This window comes from Polypterus senegalus, chromosome 7 (genome assembly GCF_016835505.1).
Source record: "Polypterus senegalus isolate Bchr_013 chromosome 7, ASM1683550v1, whole genome shotgun sequence".
Lineage (NCBI taxonomy): Eukaryota > Metazoa > Chordata > Cladistia > Polypteriformes > Polypteridae > Polypterus > Polypterus senegalus.
In genome coordinates this window covers 98592074-98608298 of record NC_053160.1, presented here as the reverse complement: position 1 = coordinate 98608298, position 16225 = coordinate 98592074, and the positions used below count along the sequence as shown (strand labels likewise).

The following is a 16225-nucleotide window of genomic DNA, read 5'->3' as shown; positions in this document are numbered from 1 at the left end:
GGCTTCATCACCATACCAGTGCCAAAAAAGAAAAAAAATCTAATGGAACTTAAAAATTAAATTTACTATTAAATTTAGTATAGAAATTTCTCAAAAACTTGAAGATCATTTAGGTTTAGGGGTTGGCTGAGGAGCATTGCATTAAACAAAAACAGTGTTTTTTTGCCAGACAGACCTAAACTTGTGGACATTAGGAATTGCTGTGTGCTGTCTGCAGTGTTTTAACTACTCAATATGGCCTGAAATCATCTATTATGTTTACCCTAGCAGCATGAAAGCCATGTACCAATCTACTGTTTTAGCAGCCAAAATGCAGGTGGGTAACATAAGTGTTAAGATGCAGGGGCATCACAAGCACACTAAATTCATAAAATATACCGTACGGCAGGGGTCCTCAATCACGGTCCTGGAGGGCCGCAGTGGCTGCAGGTTTTTGCTCCAACCCAGTTGCTTAATAAGAAGCACTTATTGCTCAAGTAACACTTCTGCTTCAGTTTAGTTGTCTCACTCGTTAAGGTTTTGAACGCTTATTGCTTATTTTAGTCTTAAACAGCTGTATTCTTGGTTTTTAATTGCTCCTAATTAGCAATAACATGCAAATGACAAAAAAAAGAGACCAGCATTTCTCCATTTAGCTTATTTTCATTTACTTCTTTGTGTATTTATTGTGCACTATTTGATTTAATTAAATACTTGTAAGGAAAGTTAAGAGAAAAAAGTGAAGGACTGAGAATTACTCATCCATTTTAGCCTTCAAATCATTTGGATGAAGGGAAAGAATATCTAGGATATGAGAATTACCTGACATAGCAGAGTTAAAGCACTAACAAGTCATGAAATTAAATTATTGGCAAGTATTACTTTCTAATTAAGCAACCGGGTTAGAACAAAAACCTGCAACCACTACGGCCCTCCAGGACTGTGATTGAGGACCCCTGCCGTAAGGAAAAAAGGAAGGAAAAAAAAAACAATCTTTAGTTATAGTAAAAATTATATGTGCTATACCAGTAAGAAATTCAGATAATATTCACTTAGAGCATCATTAAACAAAACTCAGAAGAAATTTCTACATAAAGAAATTTAACCAAGACTAACAATGTAATATATTTATCAATAGAACAGAACTCCACCAAATATAATCAGCATTTCTTTATTCTGCAATGAGTATAACTCATAATCCATCAATTGACTTTTCTGAAATTACAAACTACAGATGCCACAGTGTATAGCACTGCCACCTCACAAAAACCAGGTAAAACTCAATGCAAATAAATACAAGTACACTGAAATTTTTAAAAATCCATATGCATTTAAAACTTTAACTTCAAGAATCTATTTTATTTCATTTATTTGCAGATAATCCAACAACAATAGAACCTTAATTATGTCATTACACTAAACATTCCTTATCATATTTGTCCATAAAATAGATTTTAAAGGTTTCAGTTTTAAATTAGTCGATTTTTCTTAACTTCATCAAACTTTTAATCATATGCATTTTGTTTTACAGTATAATAACCACCTAGCCAGATCAAATAAGCAAAGAAACACAATACAGAACATTTCCTAGTGTATCCCCTGAACATATATTTGAAAGCAAATAACATTTCACGTATTAACCAACCTAATTTAGCAATCAAAAATCTATTTTACAAATCTGCTTTTTTTTGGCAAATGGTGAGAATTAGGGAACAATGGGTATAAGGCAGCAGTTAAAACAAGAGTGAATACTAGCACACTAATAAAACACTTAGGGTCAGGTCTTTAGAATGTAGAAGGAAAATGAAGTACTGGAAGGAAACCCATATAAGAACAAGATCAAAGTTCCCAACATATTATAATTTAATAGACTATCAGAGATTTGTACTTTTTGCCAAGACCACAAATTACTTTTTGAACTCTATCTTTAAGATTTGTGTCAAGCTTAACTTAATCCAAATAACTGTACTGCATGTTTCATACTTGCTTTTTGAATCAATTTCCTTAATGTATGATGGTGCTTTTTATTTGTATTCCATGCTGTATTTCCACCACTGTAATCTGGGTGAGATCTAACAGACTGTTTTAAATTAAGATTTTCCTCTAATTTATTTCAAAAAGCAAAATTACATTTTTTTTGCTATTTCTTTCCAATGACCCAATAACTGAAATGTTCTACCTGGCTGATTCAGGCTACTTTTAGAGTCTGCATTCATTTTAAAAAGTGGAATCAATTTAAACTGAAAATAACTATATTAACATTCTCTCCTAAGTAGAGTATATACTATTATTTGCCATTTATAAATGGCAGACAGGCTTCTTCTTAAACAGCTTTACAGACAGAACAAAACACACCAGAGAAAACAAAGTTAAAAGTAGGAATACAAAAAAGCCTTAACATTTTTCACTTAAACATCAAATTAAAGGCAACTATTTAAAAATTACTGCATGAAACACATCATTCACTCTATCCCCACATGATGAGATTTATCTACTTATATTACATACTGTTCACTTTTTTCCCCCCCTAACAGACTTCTGGTAGGATACAGAGTCAGAAAAGCCAGAATTCATTACAAAATTATGTATGAAAAATTGCAAATAAAACTTTAATATAAAATGAGGCTAAATAATGACATTGTACTGTTATGTACTGCATCTGTTTCTTCTTAAATATAAAAATAATTTAGCTAGGATAGATGAACTTAATCACAACTGTTAAAGTCATAACAATGAACAATAAAAATGTCTTAATAATTCTCAAGATGTTGTTATCCTTTCAGTTACATGTCAATGTTTTATTTTACCCATCTGCCATTCATAAGGAAAAAGTGAGAAATATCAATGCTTTGGATAATATAGGTCCCTCCACCACAAAATCTCTCCAAACATCAGTCACCAGGCCACTCACCAGAAACAGCCATCCTGTCACTAATCCAGGCTATTGAAAAGATCCAGTCTTTATGCCCATCCTGGGAAAAAAACAGGACAGAGAATAAATAGGATCAATTCAGCCTCTTCCCCATATTAATTCTAGTGATATGCATAATGGTGACAATTGTATCAATTAAATAAATCAGAAAATGCAGAATTTAAGAAGAAACACTAAAGGCATCATATTTGACATAAAAATATACATTTTTCTGCAAAAACATAATAGAATGTTAACTATCAACAATAGGAGCTGCATTTTTTTCATAATAACAGTAGTCCACAACTGACATGTTTTTTAAACTCACCTTACCTAAGCAAAGATGGTGACATCTTTCCATCAATCTTGAGAGTGTTGCTTGTAACAGTTTAAGGATCAGATGGTGCATTTCACCATTATTTATCTTACAGTCTTTTTTATAGAACACTATTTCATAATTATAATTATTAAAGAAATGTTTTACCTATGATATATATTAATAGTGTGATGTCACATGTATAGTAACCAAATACCAAACTATTTCACAATTCTGTATTGATTACAGTTTATGTTCAACAACATATTACTACAGGCCAATATGAACAGTTATAACAGATGCTTTAACGAGAACTGAATCGTAGGTGAGATATAACCCTGAGTTGACTCTCTCTGAGACTGGAGGAAACTGTAATTCAGACTTAATGAAGATAATTAAGCAGCGGAACCAGATGTTTAATATTATCCTCTACATTTTAGGCCACATAGTACATATACTATATCTAAATTATACCAAATGAGCTTAAGGTTTAAGTAGTTTCTAGGAAAATACAAGTTTTTTTTATTTCACTTTGTACCTTTAACAGTGTGATGGAGAAGTGCTTGTACTTAGAAATATTTGGCTAAAGAATTTTTTTTTTATTTTATACACACATTTCCAACAAGTGGCTTCTGAGACTTTATAAAATGTAATTTTAAACATACACACACCTTGGTTCAGAAACATTCCAAGCTATTAAATAAGAGAGTTGTATAACATTTATTTAAAAAGCAAACCTTTAGCTTTTCAAAAGTTAACCTACGTGATATTAAAAAACACCCAAAAGTTTTTAAAATTTTTACATGGTGGAGATGCAGGAAACCATTTCTTACATATGTTAGCGAATATTTTACTCACATATTGGTTTCCAAGCTATTTTTGTGAGGTTGGCTGCAGAAATTTTACAACATTATAAATCTAAGTTTGGTAGTGACAAGATGTAAGCACTAAATAATTGGCTTTCAGAATATTCTTTATGAATCCTTTCAAAAGCATGCAGACTCCTGGTATATATTACAAGGAAATAAAATGAGAAAAACTGATGAAATCTTCCCAGTTAAGCTTTGTGAATGTCAACGTTTTGTCGCAGACTTTTGTATTTTATGTTGTAGAATAATCTTTTTAATCAAGTGACTTCAGGTAACCCAGTCACAGGGGATGCACAAACCAGTGTGTTTGTTTTGTGCCTGTCCCAAGCCCAGATAAATGGGGAGGGTTACGTCAGGAAAGGGCATCTGGTGTGAAATTTTGCCAGATCAAAATGTAGACGATATAAATTTACATATTGGATCGCTCGAGGCCCAGGTTAACAACAGCCGCCACCAGTACTGTTAGCCAACAGGGTGCTGGCGGAAATTGGGCTACTGTTGGCCGAAGAAGGAGAAAAACAGTTGGAGGCAGAAGGACATGAGAAAGGTAAATAGAGTAGAACTGAGGGAAGGAAGTTTGAATGTTGGCAGTATGAATGGCAAGGGAAGAGAGTTAGCTGATATGATGTAGATAAGGAAGGTTGATATATTGTGCGTACAAGAGACTAAATGGAAGGGAAGTAAGGCCAGGTGGATCGGAGGTGGATTCAAATTGTTCTATCATGGTGTGGATGGGAGGAGAAATGGGGTAGGGATTATTCTAAAGGAGCAGTATGTTAAGAGTGTTTTGGAGGTGAAAACAGTGTCAGACAGAGTAATGATTATGAAGCTGGAAAATTAAGGTGTGATGATGAATGTTGTTAGTGCATATGCCCCACAATTTGGACGTTCGATGGATGAGAAACAAGCTTTCTGCAGTGAGTTGCATGAGGTGATGGACAGTGTACCCAAGGGACAGAAAGTGGTGATTGGAGCAGATTTCAATGGACATGTTGGTAAAGGGAACAGAGGAGATGAGGAGGTGATGGGTAGGTATGGTGTCAAGGGGAGGAATGAAGAAGATTAGAGGACAGTGGATTTTGCAAAAAGGATGGGCATGGCTGTGGTGAATATGTATTTTAAGAAGAGGAAGGAAAGTAGGGTAAAGTACAAGAGTGGAGGAAGACGTACACAGGTAGATTATATCCTATGCAGAAGAGTCAATCTGAAGGAAACTGAAGATTGCAAAGTGGTGGCAGGGGAAAGTGTAGTTAGGCAGCATAGGATGGTGGTCTGTAGGATGATGCTGGAGATCAAGAAGAGGAGGAGGAGAGAGAGGGCAGAGAAAAGGATCAAAGAGTGGAAGTTGGAAAAGGAAGACTGCAAGGTTGAGTTCAGGGAGGAGGAAAGACAGGCACTGGTTAGTAGTGAAGAGTTGCCAAAAAGCTGGGCAACTACAGCAGAAGTAGTAAGATTGACAGCAAGAAGGGTGCATGGCATGACATCTGGACAGAGCAAGGAGGAAAAGGAAACCTGGTGGTGGAATGGGAAGGTACAGGAGAGTATATAGAGGAAGAGAATAGCGAAGAAGAAGTGGGATAGTCAGAGAGATGCAGAAAGTTGACAAGAGTACAAGGAGATAAGACACAAGATGAAGAGAGAGGTGGTGAAGGCTTAAGAAAAGGAGTATGATGAGTTGTATGAGAGGCTGGACACTAAGGAGGGAGAAAAGGACCTGTATCGATTGGCTAGACAGATGGACCAGGCTGCGAAAGATGTGCAGCAGGTTAGGATGATGAAGGATAATGTTGGAAATGTACTCACAAGCGAGGAGAGTGTGTTGGGCTGATGGAAAGACTACTTGAGAGGCTGATGAATGAGGAGAATGAGAGAGCGAGAGAAGGTTGGATGATGTGGAGATAGTAAATCAGGAAGTGCAACGGAATAGCAAGGAGGAAGTAATGACAGCTGTGAAAAGGATAAAGAATGGAAAAGCCATTGGTCCAGATGACATACCTGTGGAAGCATGGAGGTATTTAGGAGAGATGGCAGTGGAGTTTTTGACCAGATTGTTTAATGGAATCTTGGAAAGTGACAGGATGTCTGCGGAATGGAGAAGAAGTGTACTGGTACAGATTTTTAAGAATAAGGGGGATGTGCAGAGCTGTAGTAACTACAGGTGGATAACATTGATGAGCCACAGCATGACGTTTTGGGAAAGAGTAGTGGAAGTTAAGAAGGGAGGTGATGATTAGTGAGCAGCAGTATGGTTTCATGCCAGGAAAGAGCACCGCAGATGTAATGTTTGCTCTGAGGGTGTTGATAGAGAAGAATAGAGAAGCACAGAAGAAGCAGAACTGCATCTTTGTGGACCTGAAGAAAGCATATGACAGGGTGCCTTGAGAGGAGTTGTGGTATTGTATGAGTGGCAGAGAAGTATGTAAGAGTTGTACAGGATATGTACGAGAGGAGTGTGACGGATGCATTCAGCATAGAGGTGGAATTACATTAGGGATCGGCTCTGAGCCCTTTCTTATTTGCAATGGTGATAGGTTGACAGACGAGACTAGATAGGCGTCACCATGGACTATGATGTCAATGTCAAATTTATTGATATAGCACATTTAAAACAACAAAGGAATGTTGTGGGCAAAGTACTTTACAATAATAGAATAAAAGAAAAACATACAATTAACATGAGTAACATAAATAGAAATGAAATAAATGAACATATATAAAATAAATAATAACTAGAGGTAATGTAACATAATCACAATGAGGAATCAGTATTACTGAAGGTCACGGAATGCAAGTGAATAGAAACAAGTCTTTAATCTTGTTTTGAACAATTTAATTGTAGACGACTCCTTTATGTAATGAGGTAAAGAGTTCCACAGGTGAGAAGCAGCAGCTGCAAAAGCCCTGTCCCTCTTAGTTTTACACTTGGTACGAGGGACAACTGACCAGAAGATCTAAGCACTCTAAAAGTTCTATCTTGGTCTCATCAGACCAGAGAATCTTATTTCTCACCATCTCAGTCCTTAAGGTGTCTTTTAGCAAACTCCAAGATAGAACTTTTTGGCCTTAATTCTAAGTGGCATGTGTGGAGACAACCAGGCACTGCTCATCACTTGTCCAATACAGTCCCCACAGTGAAGCATGGCGGTGGCAGCATCATGCTGTGGGGTGTTTTTCAGCTGCAGGGACAGGACGACTGGTTGCAATCGAGGGAAAGATGAATGCGGCCAAGTACAGGGATATCCTGGACAAAAACCTTCTCCAGAGTGCTAAGGACCTCAGACTGGGCCAAGGTTTACCTTCCAACAAGACAATGACCCTAAGCACACAGCTAAAATAACGAAGGAGTGGCTTCACAACAACTCTGTGACTGTTCTTGAATGGCCCAGCCAGAGCCCTGACTTAAACCCAATTGTGCATCTCTGGAGAGACCTAAAAATGGCTGTCCACCAACGTTTACCATCCAACCTGACAGAACGGGAGAGGATCTGCAAGGTGGAATGGCAGAGGATCCCCAAATCCAGGTGTGAAAAAGTTGTTGCATCTTTCCCAAGAAGACTCATGGCTGTATTAGCTCAAAATGGTGCTTCTACTAAATACTGAGCAAAGGGTCTGAATACTTAGGACCATGTGATATTTCAGTTTTCTTTTTTAATAAATCTGCAACAATTTCAAAAATTCTTTTTTTTGTCTGTCAATATGGGGTGCTGTGTGTACATTAATGAGGGAAAAAATTAATTTAAATGATTTTAGCAAATGGCTGCAATATAACAAAGAGTGAAAAATTGAAGGGGGTCTGAATATTTTCCGTACCCACATTTCAACTTCCTGGTGAGATGTCGATATTTGGAAGAGCTCAAAATGTTAATGGACAAGTTGTTAATAAAAAAAAAAAGTCATGTACTTCTCCCCCTACATGTTCTTGACCATACATTGTTCCTCTCTCTTGTTAAATGAACCCTAGCCTGAAGGAGTCTATTAATTCTTTACATTTAAGATTTCTCACTTAAAGATTTACCAATGTTGTTTCTTGTCCTAGTGTGTATATAAACACACGGAACTCCAGTTTCTGCATTACATCTTGCCTGAGGGAGGGGCCCGAGTTGCCTCGAAAGCTTGCATATTGTAATTTTTTTAGTTAGCCAATAAAAGGTGTCATTTTGCTTGACTTTTCACTACTGTTAACATGTAATATCATTGCTATATTATCACTTTATATATTTAAGTACTAAATTTGTCTCACACCTGTTCTACTCATGTGAAAAGGTATTTGCCACCTTAGTTATTCTCTTAAAGTTATGAACAAAGTTAATTGATAGTTAGACTGTACAGCTTGACATTAACTGCAGCAAGCCCTGTAAAATCTAAACCATTCCATGAATGTGAAGTAGTCTCTAGAAGGTTTTTAGAACAACACTATGCCTTGACAAGAGAAATCTCTAGAAGAGATGAGGAAAAAAAATTGTTGATTATTCAGGAAAGGGTTACAAACACACTACACCACAATGAAAGCCATTATCTCCAAATGGAGAACAATTAGACGAAAGACTTGTTCAAAAAGTCACAGAGGATCCCTGTAAAATATCCAAAGAACTCAGGACTCTCTAGCCTCAGCTAAGTTCAGTGTTCATGACTCAAAGGTAAGAAAACAACTGAGTAAAATGTATTCTTGGTAAACAGCAAAATGGAAACCTCTGCTATACAAGAGTAACATATGGGCTTGTCTTAAATTTGCAAAACAAAAAAACAGCTGGATGATCCCTAAGCATTTTAGAATAAGGTTACATGGACAAACAAGTCAAAAGCAGAACTCTCTGGATGATGCAGGTCCCTCTCAATGTCTGATAAAAAGCTAATAAAGAATTCAGTAAGAACATCATACCTACAATAAAACTTGTAACAGTAATGTGAGGAAGCTTTGCTGCATCCAGACCTGAAGACTTGCCATTACTGAAGAGACCATGAAATCTGCATTTTATCAGAATATTCTTAAGGACGCAGCCCAGTCATCTGTCCATGATCTAAACCTGAAGTGTTAATGGGTCATGCAGCAAGTCTACAACTGAAAAGCTCAAAAGAAACAAAATTAAAGTTTTGGAGTCAAGTGGCAGGACCTGAAACAAGTTTAAACTCTCAAATCCTCCAATTTGTCTGAATTAAATCAGTTCTACAAAGGAGAATGGGCTAAAATTGGGTATTAAAATTTGGTACAATTTCTTAAAAGCAATGTGCAAGACTGATAAAGTGAAAAAAGCATTTTATATTGCAATTACATCATTATATCAACAAAATATAATCCAAATGCTATGCTGTTTAACCAGCTTAGTTTAGATGCTTATGTTTTATGTTGTTCTTAATTTGTTTTGGCATAAAATTAAAATGTAATAGAGATGCAACAACCATTAAGTTATAATTACACTAACGTTTGTCCTCAAGTAATCAAGCCACATTTTACCTCACAAACCCTTAAAAGGATAAATTCAGTATATTTTAAGTAAAAGATTGTTTACAGTCATCTAAAGTGAATCATTTTTCTTTATGAACTGTAAAATTATTAAGCCTGTTCTTGCAGTTTAAAATGAGGTTCAAGGGGCCTGAATCCAAAGGGGAAATCAAAAACTTTACAACTTACCAGGTATGCCCATTTTTTGAGCCAACAGTGTTATAGTGTATTGATGCACGTATTGAGATTACACAGAAATTGTAAAAAAAATAAAATAAATAAATAAATAAAAAAAATAAAAAACCATCATCTTGGGAAGAAAAAAAATATTTTTGAGATTCTGCCATTTTAAAAGAAGTCCAGTTATGTCCTTTACATTCACCTTACTGCTTGTCCCCTACCTTGAGGCAAACCTTTCAGTCCCAGGGAGGTGGGTCACTCGGGCAAAACCTTTTCACCTCAAAAATTCTCTCCTGCTGCTGTTATAATTGACATTATGAAAGTTTTTACCCAGGGGTGAACTGCTGTCTCTGTTCTGTAGACAACTAGACAATAATCACCAAAAAAAAAGTCATACTTAGAATTATTCACAGTCTTTCACTACATCGGATTGTAACGACATTTCCCCTTTTTTCTTAAGCAGGATGTAGTTTCCAATTATTTAAACTGTAGCACAGACTTGACACAAGTCTTCTTTTAACAGTTCAACAACTTTACTTTTAACAATAACAAAGTAATCTTATAACTTTGTTCATAATTGTTAAGACATGGTCAAAGTCTGTACTGATCCATTTCCTTCTGACTGCAAACTTCCCCCCATCACATCCAGAAACACACAACACCTTTCTCTCTCATTGAAACATCTGAAAATTAGCTATGTTACATTTACAAATAATTAAAACTACACACGTTTAAATGAAAAGTTTAATTTACATTATGGCTCTTACATATCTGGCCCCCAATTGTATATGCAGGCCGCATATATCAATTACCAAACTAAAGTCATACTCTTACAACAAATATAGAACCTTAATAACCCAATCTATTTTTTTTGACAATTAATAATTACTGTATAACTAAGTGCATATTATACTAATAGGGTGCTTCCAAAAACAAACACAATTTTGTAATAGGCCACACCAGTATACAATACCTTCAGAATGCAACATTACTTTAATTAAATAGCCCATAATCCAGAAATTTCTGGGAACTGTGGAATCAATTACTAATACAATATCACCTTGTAAAAAGTTTCTCTTTAGAACATACAATTTCTGACGCTCCTGAAAATTTGGTAAATATTCTTTTGTTCATCTTTGCCAGAACAAATCTACCATATACTGAATTTGTCTCCAGCACCGATGTGAGTACAGATCTTCTTTGTTGAAAATACCAAGTGGAATATGTTCTTGCCTTTAGGTGGTGTGGAGTTAATGGTTCAAGGTCATTGGGATAATCTATCATTACAGTTATGGGTCTATCATTAAGAATAGCTTTGACCTCACACAAAATTGTTTGCAATCATCCATCATATGGTACTTGTCCTTTTAACACAGAATTATGCGCCCTTCTTATGTTACGAATTTGATGTTCTCAAACTCCATCTTGATGGAATGCAGTTGGGCACATTAAAAAATCCATTTTATTCCTTTGCTTAGCATTTTCTTTTCTATCTTGACCTGATTAAAATTTTTTAGTGTTTCTCACAGCTCTCTTTTGGCTCCTGTGAAAATGGTACCATTAACCGAATGTAAAACAGAAACTTGCCCTCTTCTGCTTAAAAACACTGATAGATGAGCTAGTGTCAAATAAGTGTGCAACAGCTATATGGACTGCTCTAACAGCAAGGCATGTGAATAGTAAGACCATATTATTAGAACAAATGCCCATCCCCTTTTCACCTCAAAAGGCCCACAATAGTCAACTCCAGTAATAGTAAATGACAGCTTGTCTGGCAACAGTCAATCTTCTGGCAAACCTGCCACTTTCTGATTTCCAGGCCTTGCATAGTCTTTTATAAATGGTGCAATCTGAAATTATTATTCTTATTGCATCGTCAGATGAATGAATCCAGAATTTCTCACAGAGCTTTTCAAGTACATGATTCTTTCCACAATGTCTAGTTTCTTGGTGAAATAAGATTGAGAATGAGAGTAGAAATACAGTGATCTTTTGGAAATACAGTATTACTCGGTGATTGCTTTCTTCTGACATTGCAGAACTACTGAGCTGACATCCAACTCTTAACACATTATCTTTTAAATAAGGATCTAATCTATATGTATGACTGCCCTTTTTATATTAAATTTTCCTTGCTGCAAAACCTTAAATTTCATAGTTCTGAACTAGCTAGGTTTTCTACTTTAAGAGATTTTATTCTCAAATTAGTTTTAAACTTCAGCATTCCCTGCTGGAGCAATGCTTTTGCTTTATCTGGATTCTTCTCTGAACGATTGATAAAATTATAAATGTGTTTTCTCCATCTACTCATATGCAAAAAAACTCTCTTTAAACTTCACTAACCATGCTATGGCCCATTTTAGCTGTATCCAACTCAAACAGTGATCTATGAACAGATGCAAATCATCCCTGTTTTCTTGACCATGTATCAGATTGACAGTGGTTTTCTTAACTTCTTCATCGTCCTCATTCAGTATATTAGGTTGATGTGGTTGTGGTGACCATTCATTCTTTGATTTAATTAGAAAACCTTGTCCTTTTATTCAGCTTTTAATATCAATTAATGACTCTGTTTTCCATCCCCTAGATGCCTGATAAGCTGGGTTCATTGAGGTGTTTACATATCTCCACTATGAAGTTTTAGTAGCTTCTCTCATAAAAGAAATTCTAATAGCCACAAATGTCTTGAATCAAGCAGTGTCATATACAATATACTATAGTGCTGTTAAGCTATCTGTCCAAAAGAAATTAATGTTTCATCATAATATCCAGCTCAACAGCCATAACTGCTGCAGTAAGTTCCAGCATTGGAACTGTCATCTGTTTGAGTGGTGCCACTCTTGATTTACCCATTATGAAAGAACAGTAATTCTGGTATTTTTTTAGTCAGCAAAATACATGGTAAGGAGCCATGTGCAAGTTCAATGGCATCTGAGGAATGGTGAAACTTGGCTGTCACAGTGGATACAAACCATGCAGGCTTTATGCAACTGCTCACACTAAAACTGGAAAGCTTTTCCAGATCTTCTAACCACTTATTACATTTTTTTGATTGGTTACCCTTTGAAAGATTTTCATCCCAGCTCCTTTTCTCTCTTCAAAGTTGTCTAAGAAGACGTTTAGCAGTTAGAGTAAATGGTGCCAAAAATCCTAAAGGGTCATAAACAGAATTGACAATGGATAATATACCTCTATTTGTACATGGTTTTTCTTACACTTGTACTTTGAATTTACACATATCATATTCTGTACTCCACTGCTATCCCAAGGACCTCGCTAATGGCAAAGTGTCATTGCTTAAATCAAAATCTCTAATGTTTGAGGCTTTGTCATCTTTTGAAATTGATAGAAGTAACTTCCTGTTATTACTTGCCCATTTTGTTAAATGGAGCCCTCCACTTTCACAAAGTACTCCAAGGTCCCTAGACAGAGTAATTGCCAGTTCTTCATTAGCTACTGATGTCAGACAGTCATCAACATAAAAAGTTTTAAAGACTGTCTCAACTGTTTTTTGTGAATGTGAATCCTTTCCATTTTCTGCCATTTTTTCAAGTGCATAGCATACACAGTTTGCTGAGGAAGTTGTCACAAACAAATGTACACCAATTCTATACTCCACTGGATCTTTCCAAAGATTTACATCTATCTGCCAAAGACAGCGCAAAAGGTCTGAATCTTCCACTGGAACCCTCACCTGATGATGCATTTACTTAATATATCAGCAATCACTGCCACGGATTCTTCCCTAAATCTTGTCAAACCTCCAATAAGAATACTAATAAGATAAAGCTCCTTGAAGTAAATGATTATTTAGTGAAGTTCCCTGTTAAGATGCGATACAATTGAATACAACACAAATCTTATTCTTTTGGAGGTGATAGACTTCACAATGTGTAATACACCATACTCTGTTGTCATTTCTGTTTAATTGTTCTTTAGATACCTTTGTTGGAAACCCCTTTCTAGAATGTTTTTTTAAGAGGGATGCTTAATCCTCATGAAAATTACAACTTCTTTAAAGGATGATCCTTAACCTGTTGAGCTGTTGCTCAGCCATGCGTCAGTTATTGGGCATTTTTATGTTTTTATCTCTGATAGGTAGTCCAATACAATAATATCCATCAATGAATTGTGCTGATTTAGATATAGCCAACATAAACTAATGATATTCTTGTGACATTTCTGATTTATTGTCGCAAGCACACTCTGGAAAGTCTGCATTAAATTGCTGAATCAATAGGTCTTCAATGGATGTTATGGAATGTGATTGACAATGTAGTTTTGTTCTTCAACCACTGTTACTTTAATATTGCCACCTTGTCTTAAGGGTTCAGTTACCACCGATCCAACAGATGTCATGACTGCATAAGGTCCACTGCCTTCAGTTCCAGTTGTAGCCTTTTGACACAGTTTTGCTTCCACTATTTCTTTCTTATCTGTGTTGAGTTTATAACTGACACCCTTGACATATCTACAACAGAACCTGGCCCATTCTTTTGTCCAAGACTATATGCTTCTACTTCAAAGATACTATCACTTGGCTTAATAAAGTTATCTTCAACCATTTCCTCTTGATCTTTCGAGATCCACTGTTCGGTGTTATGCATAAACTTGAAATATGATCATATTTTAGGTCTGTACCACTTTACCTGGTCCTCATTCTTCCTCTTCTTCCTCTAGCAAAATATTATAACTTCACATTTAATTTCTTCAAACTCTTCTAAAAGATTGTTTAACACATTTAACATTTCTGCTTTCACACTGTCCACGTTCTTCTTATCTTCCTTAAGATGTTAAATTTCATTCATTTTGTCAGTGAGCTGATCAAACTTTTCTCTTCTTTGATTTTTTAAACCTGTTTAACATGAAAATCCCTGAAAGTCTCTTTATCTGGGAGTTAGGTGTCAGGAATTGTATAGGATAAATAAAATATTGTTATTTGGAATACATATATTTCATGTGTGTTCCATGTCTACAACAATCTGGGTAAATGTTGGATGACAGGAAATATGAAGCAAGAAATGTTGAACACATAATTAAAAACAGAAATATTTTTCACGTTAAAGTAAAAAAAGACAAAATGCTGACGTGAAGTGTATAATGTGTGAGGACTGAAGTCCAAATACCAAACAAACACTTTCACAAAAGGTATAACAAAACAAGTATGCTTTTATTCAAGAAAATAACCAAAGAAAAAGAAATCATTCAATTTATATGTTGCTGTCAATGAGTAAAAACCCAAGCCCAAATATCAATCGACAGAAAGTCAACATGTCTGCTTGGCTGGTTCAGAGGTAAGGACTGCTGCCTAATAATTAAGAGGTTGCAGGATCGAGTCCAGTCTTTCCCTGTTTTGAGTAGTGAGCTGCTATTATTACTATTACATAATAAAAACATACATTTCATTTGAGTCTGTAAACTCAAGGGCATATTCATTCTGCTCATCAGTGCATCACTGCTACTCAAGAATGGATTATTTCTTTGTAGATAACAATTAGATTAAATCTTGCAAGTACGAAGCTATTGTTATTTCCGACCATGCCCCTTTGATTTTGGAGCTAAAATCATTATGCCCTACATACTCATCTCGCAGATGGTGTCTTAATCCAATTTTATTAGCAGACGAGAACTGTTCAGAATTTATATCCAAGCAAATCAATATTTTTTTAGAGACAAATACATCCTCAGAGGTTTCTGCAGGAATACTCTGGGAAACCCTGAAGGACTTATTAAAAGGACAGATTATCTCATATCTTTTCGACAGAAATAAATTGGAAACCAAGAAGATTTTAGAGCTAATCAGCAAAATTACTAGAATAAATCAAGAACATACCAGGTGTCCAAGTGAGGCACTTCATTGGAAAAGGTAGGCTCTGCATTCTGAACTCAACCTCTTAACAACTAAAGAAACTGAACAACTAATTTTAAAATCAAGACATCATTATTATGAACGTAGAGGGAAAGCTAATATGATCTTAGCTCAACAAATCTACAAGCAAGAAGTTTGTAATGCATGTAATCCCAGCAATCACTAACACAAGCGGAGACAAAATCACGGACCATAAAAATATAATGCACAAAAAGCTTCTGGTCATGGAAGTGGTGCCTCAACATTCAACTAAACTTTGCCACAGTTAAACTATGATCTGTGAGCTCCATTTTGTATCTCTTAGCATCCTCCTCATGGTGTGTTGGGGCAAAATGCAGTTGCAGGCCCTTCCTAGCAAAGTTTCACCCGCTCCATCCTTTTCAAACTTCTTTACTATGGCCCTGATTGTGCTTTCAGGTAATTTGAACTGAATACCTATTTTTAGTAGCCACTATCTAATCTATGTAGCTTAACAGTTTTTTGTTTTTTTTTTAATTTGAGTTGAGAGCTCTTTGGTTTTACTCATGTTGACAGATGATAAAAGGATTTTACCTGTGTGGTACTTCATATGTATACCCCATTGAAACAGAAAATGGTCATAGACAGCAATAAACTTCCTAGACATTAAAAGCAATATCAAGAAGCATTTTTCCCCTAAGAT

General features: G+C 35.7%; 1 protein-coding gene across 1 annotated transcript in view; it reads right to left on the bottom strand.

The window, feature by feature from the left end:
- The window catches only part of dcaf12 (DDB1 and CUL4 associated factor 12), a 146224-nt gene that overhangs the window by 59899 nt on the left and 70100 nt on the right, over positions 1-16225 (bottom strand). Inside the window, exon 4 of the mRNA XM_039759044.1 lies at positions 2891-2951. Coding sequence (XP_039614978.1) covers positions 2891-2951 — 61 coding nt within the window. The remainder of the gene's footprint in view (positions 1-2890; positions 2952-16225) is intronic.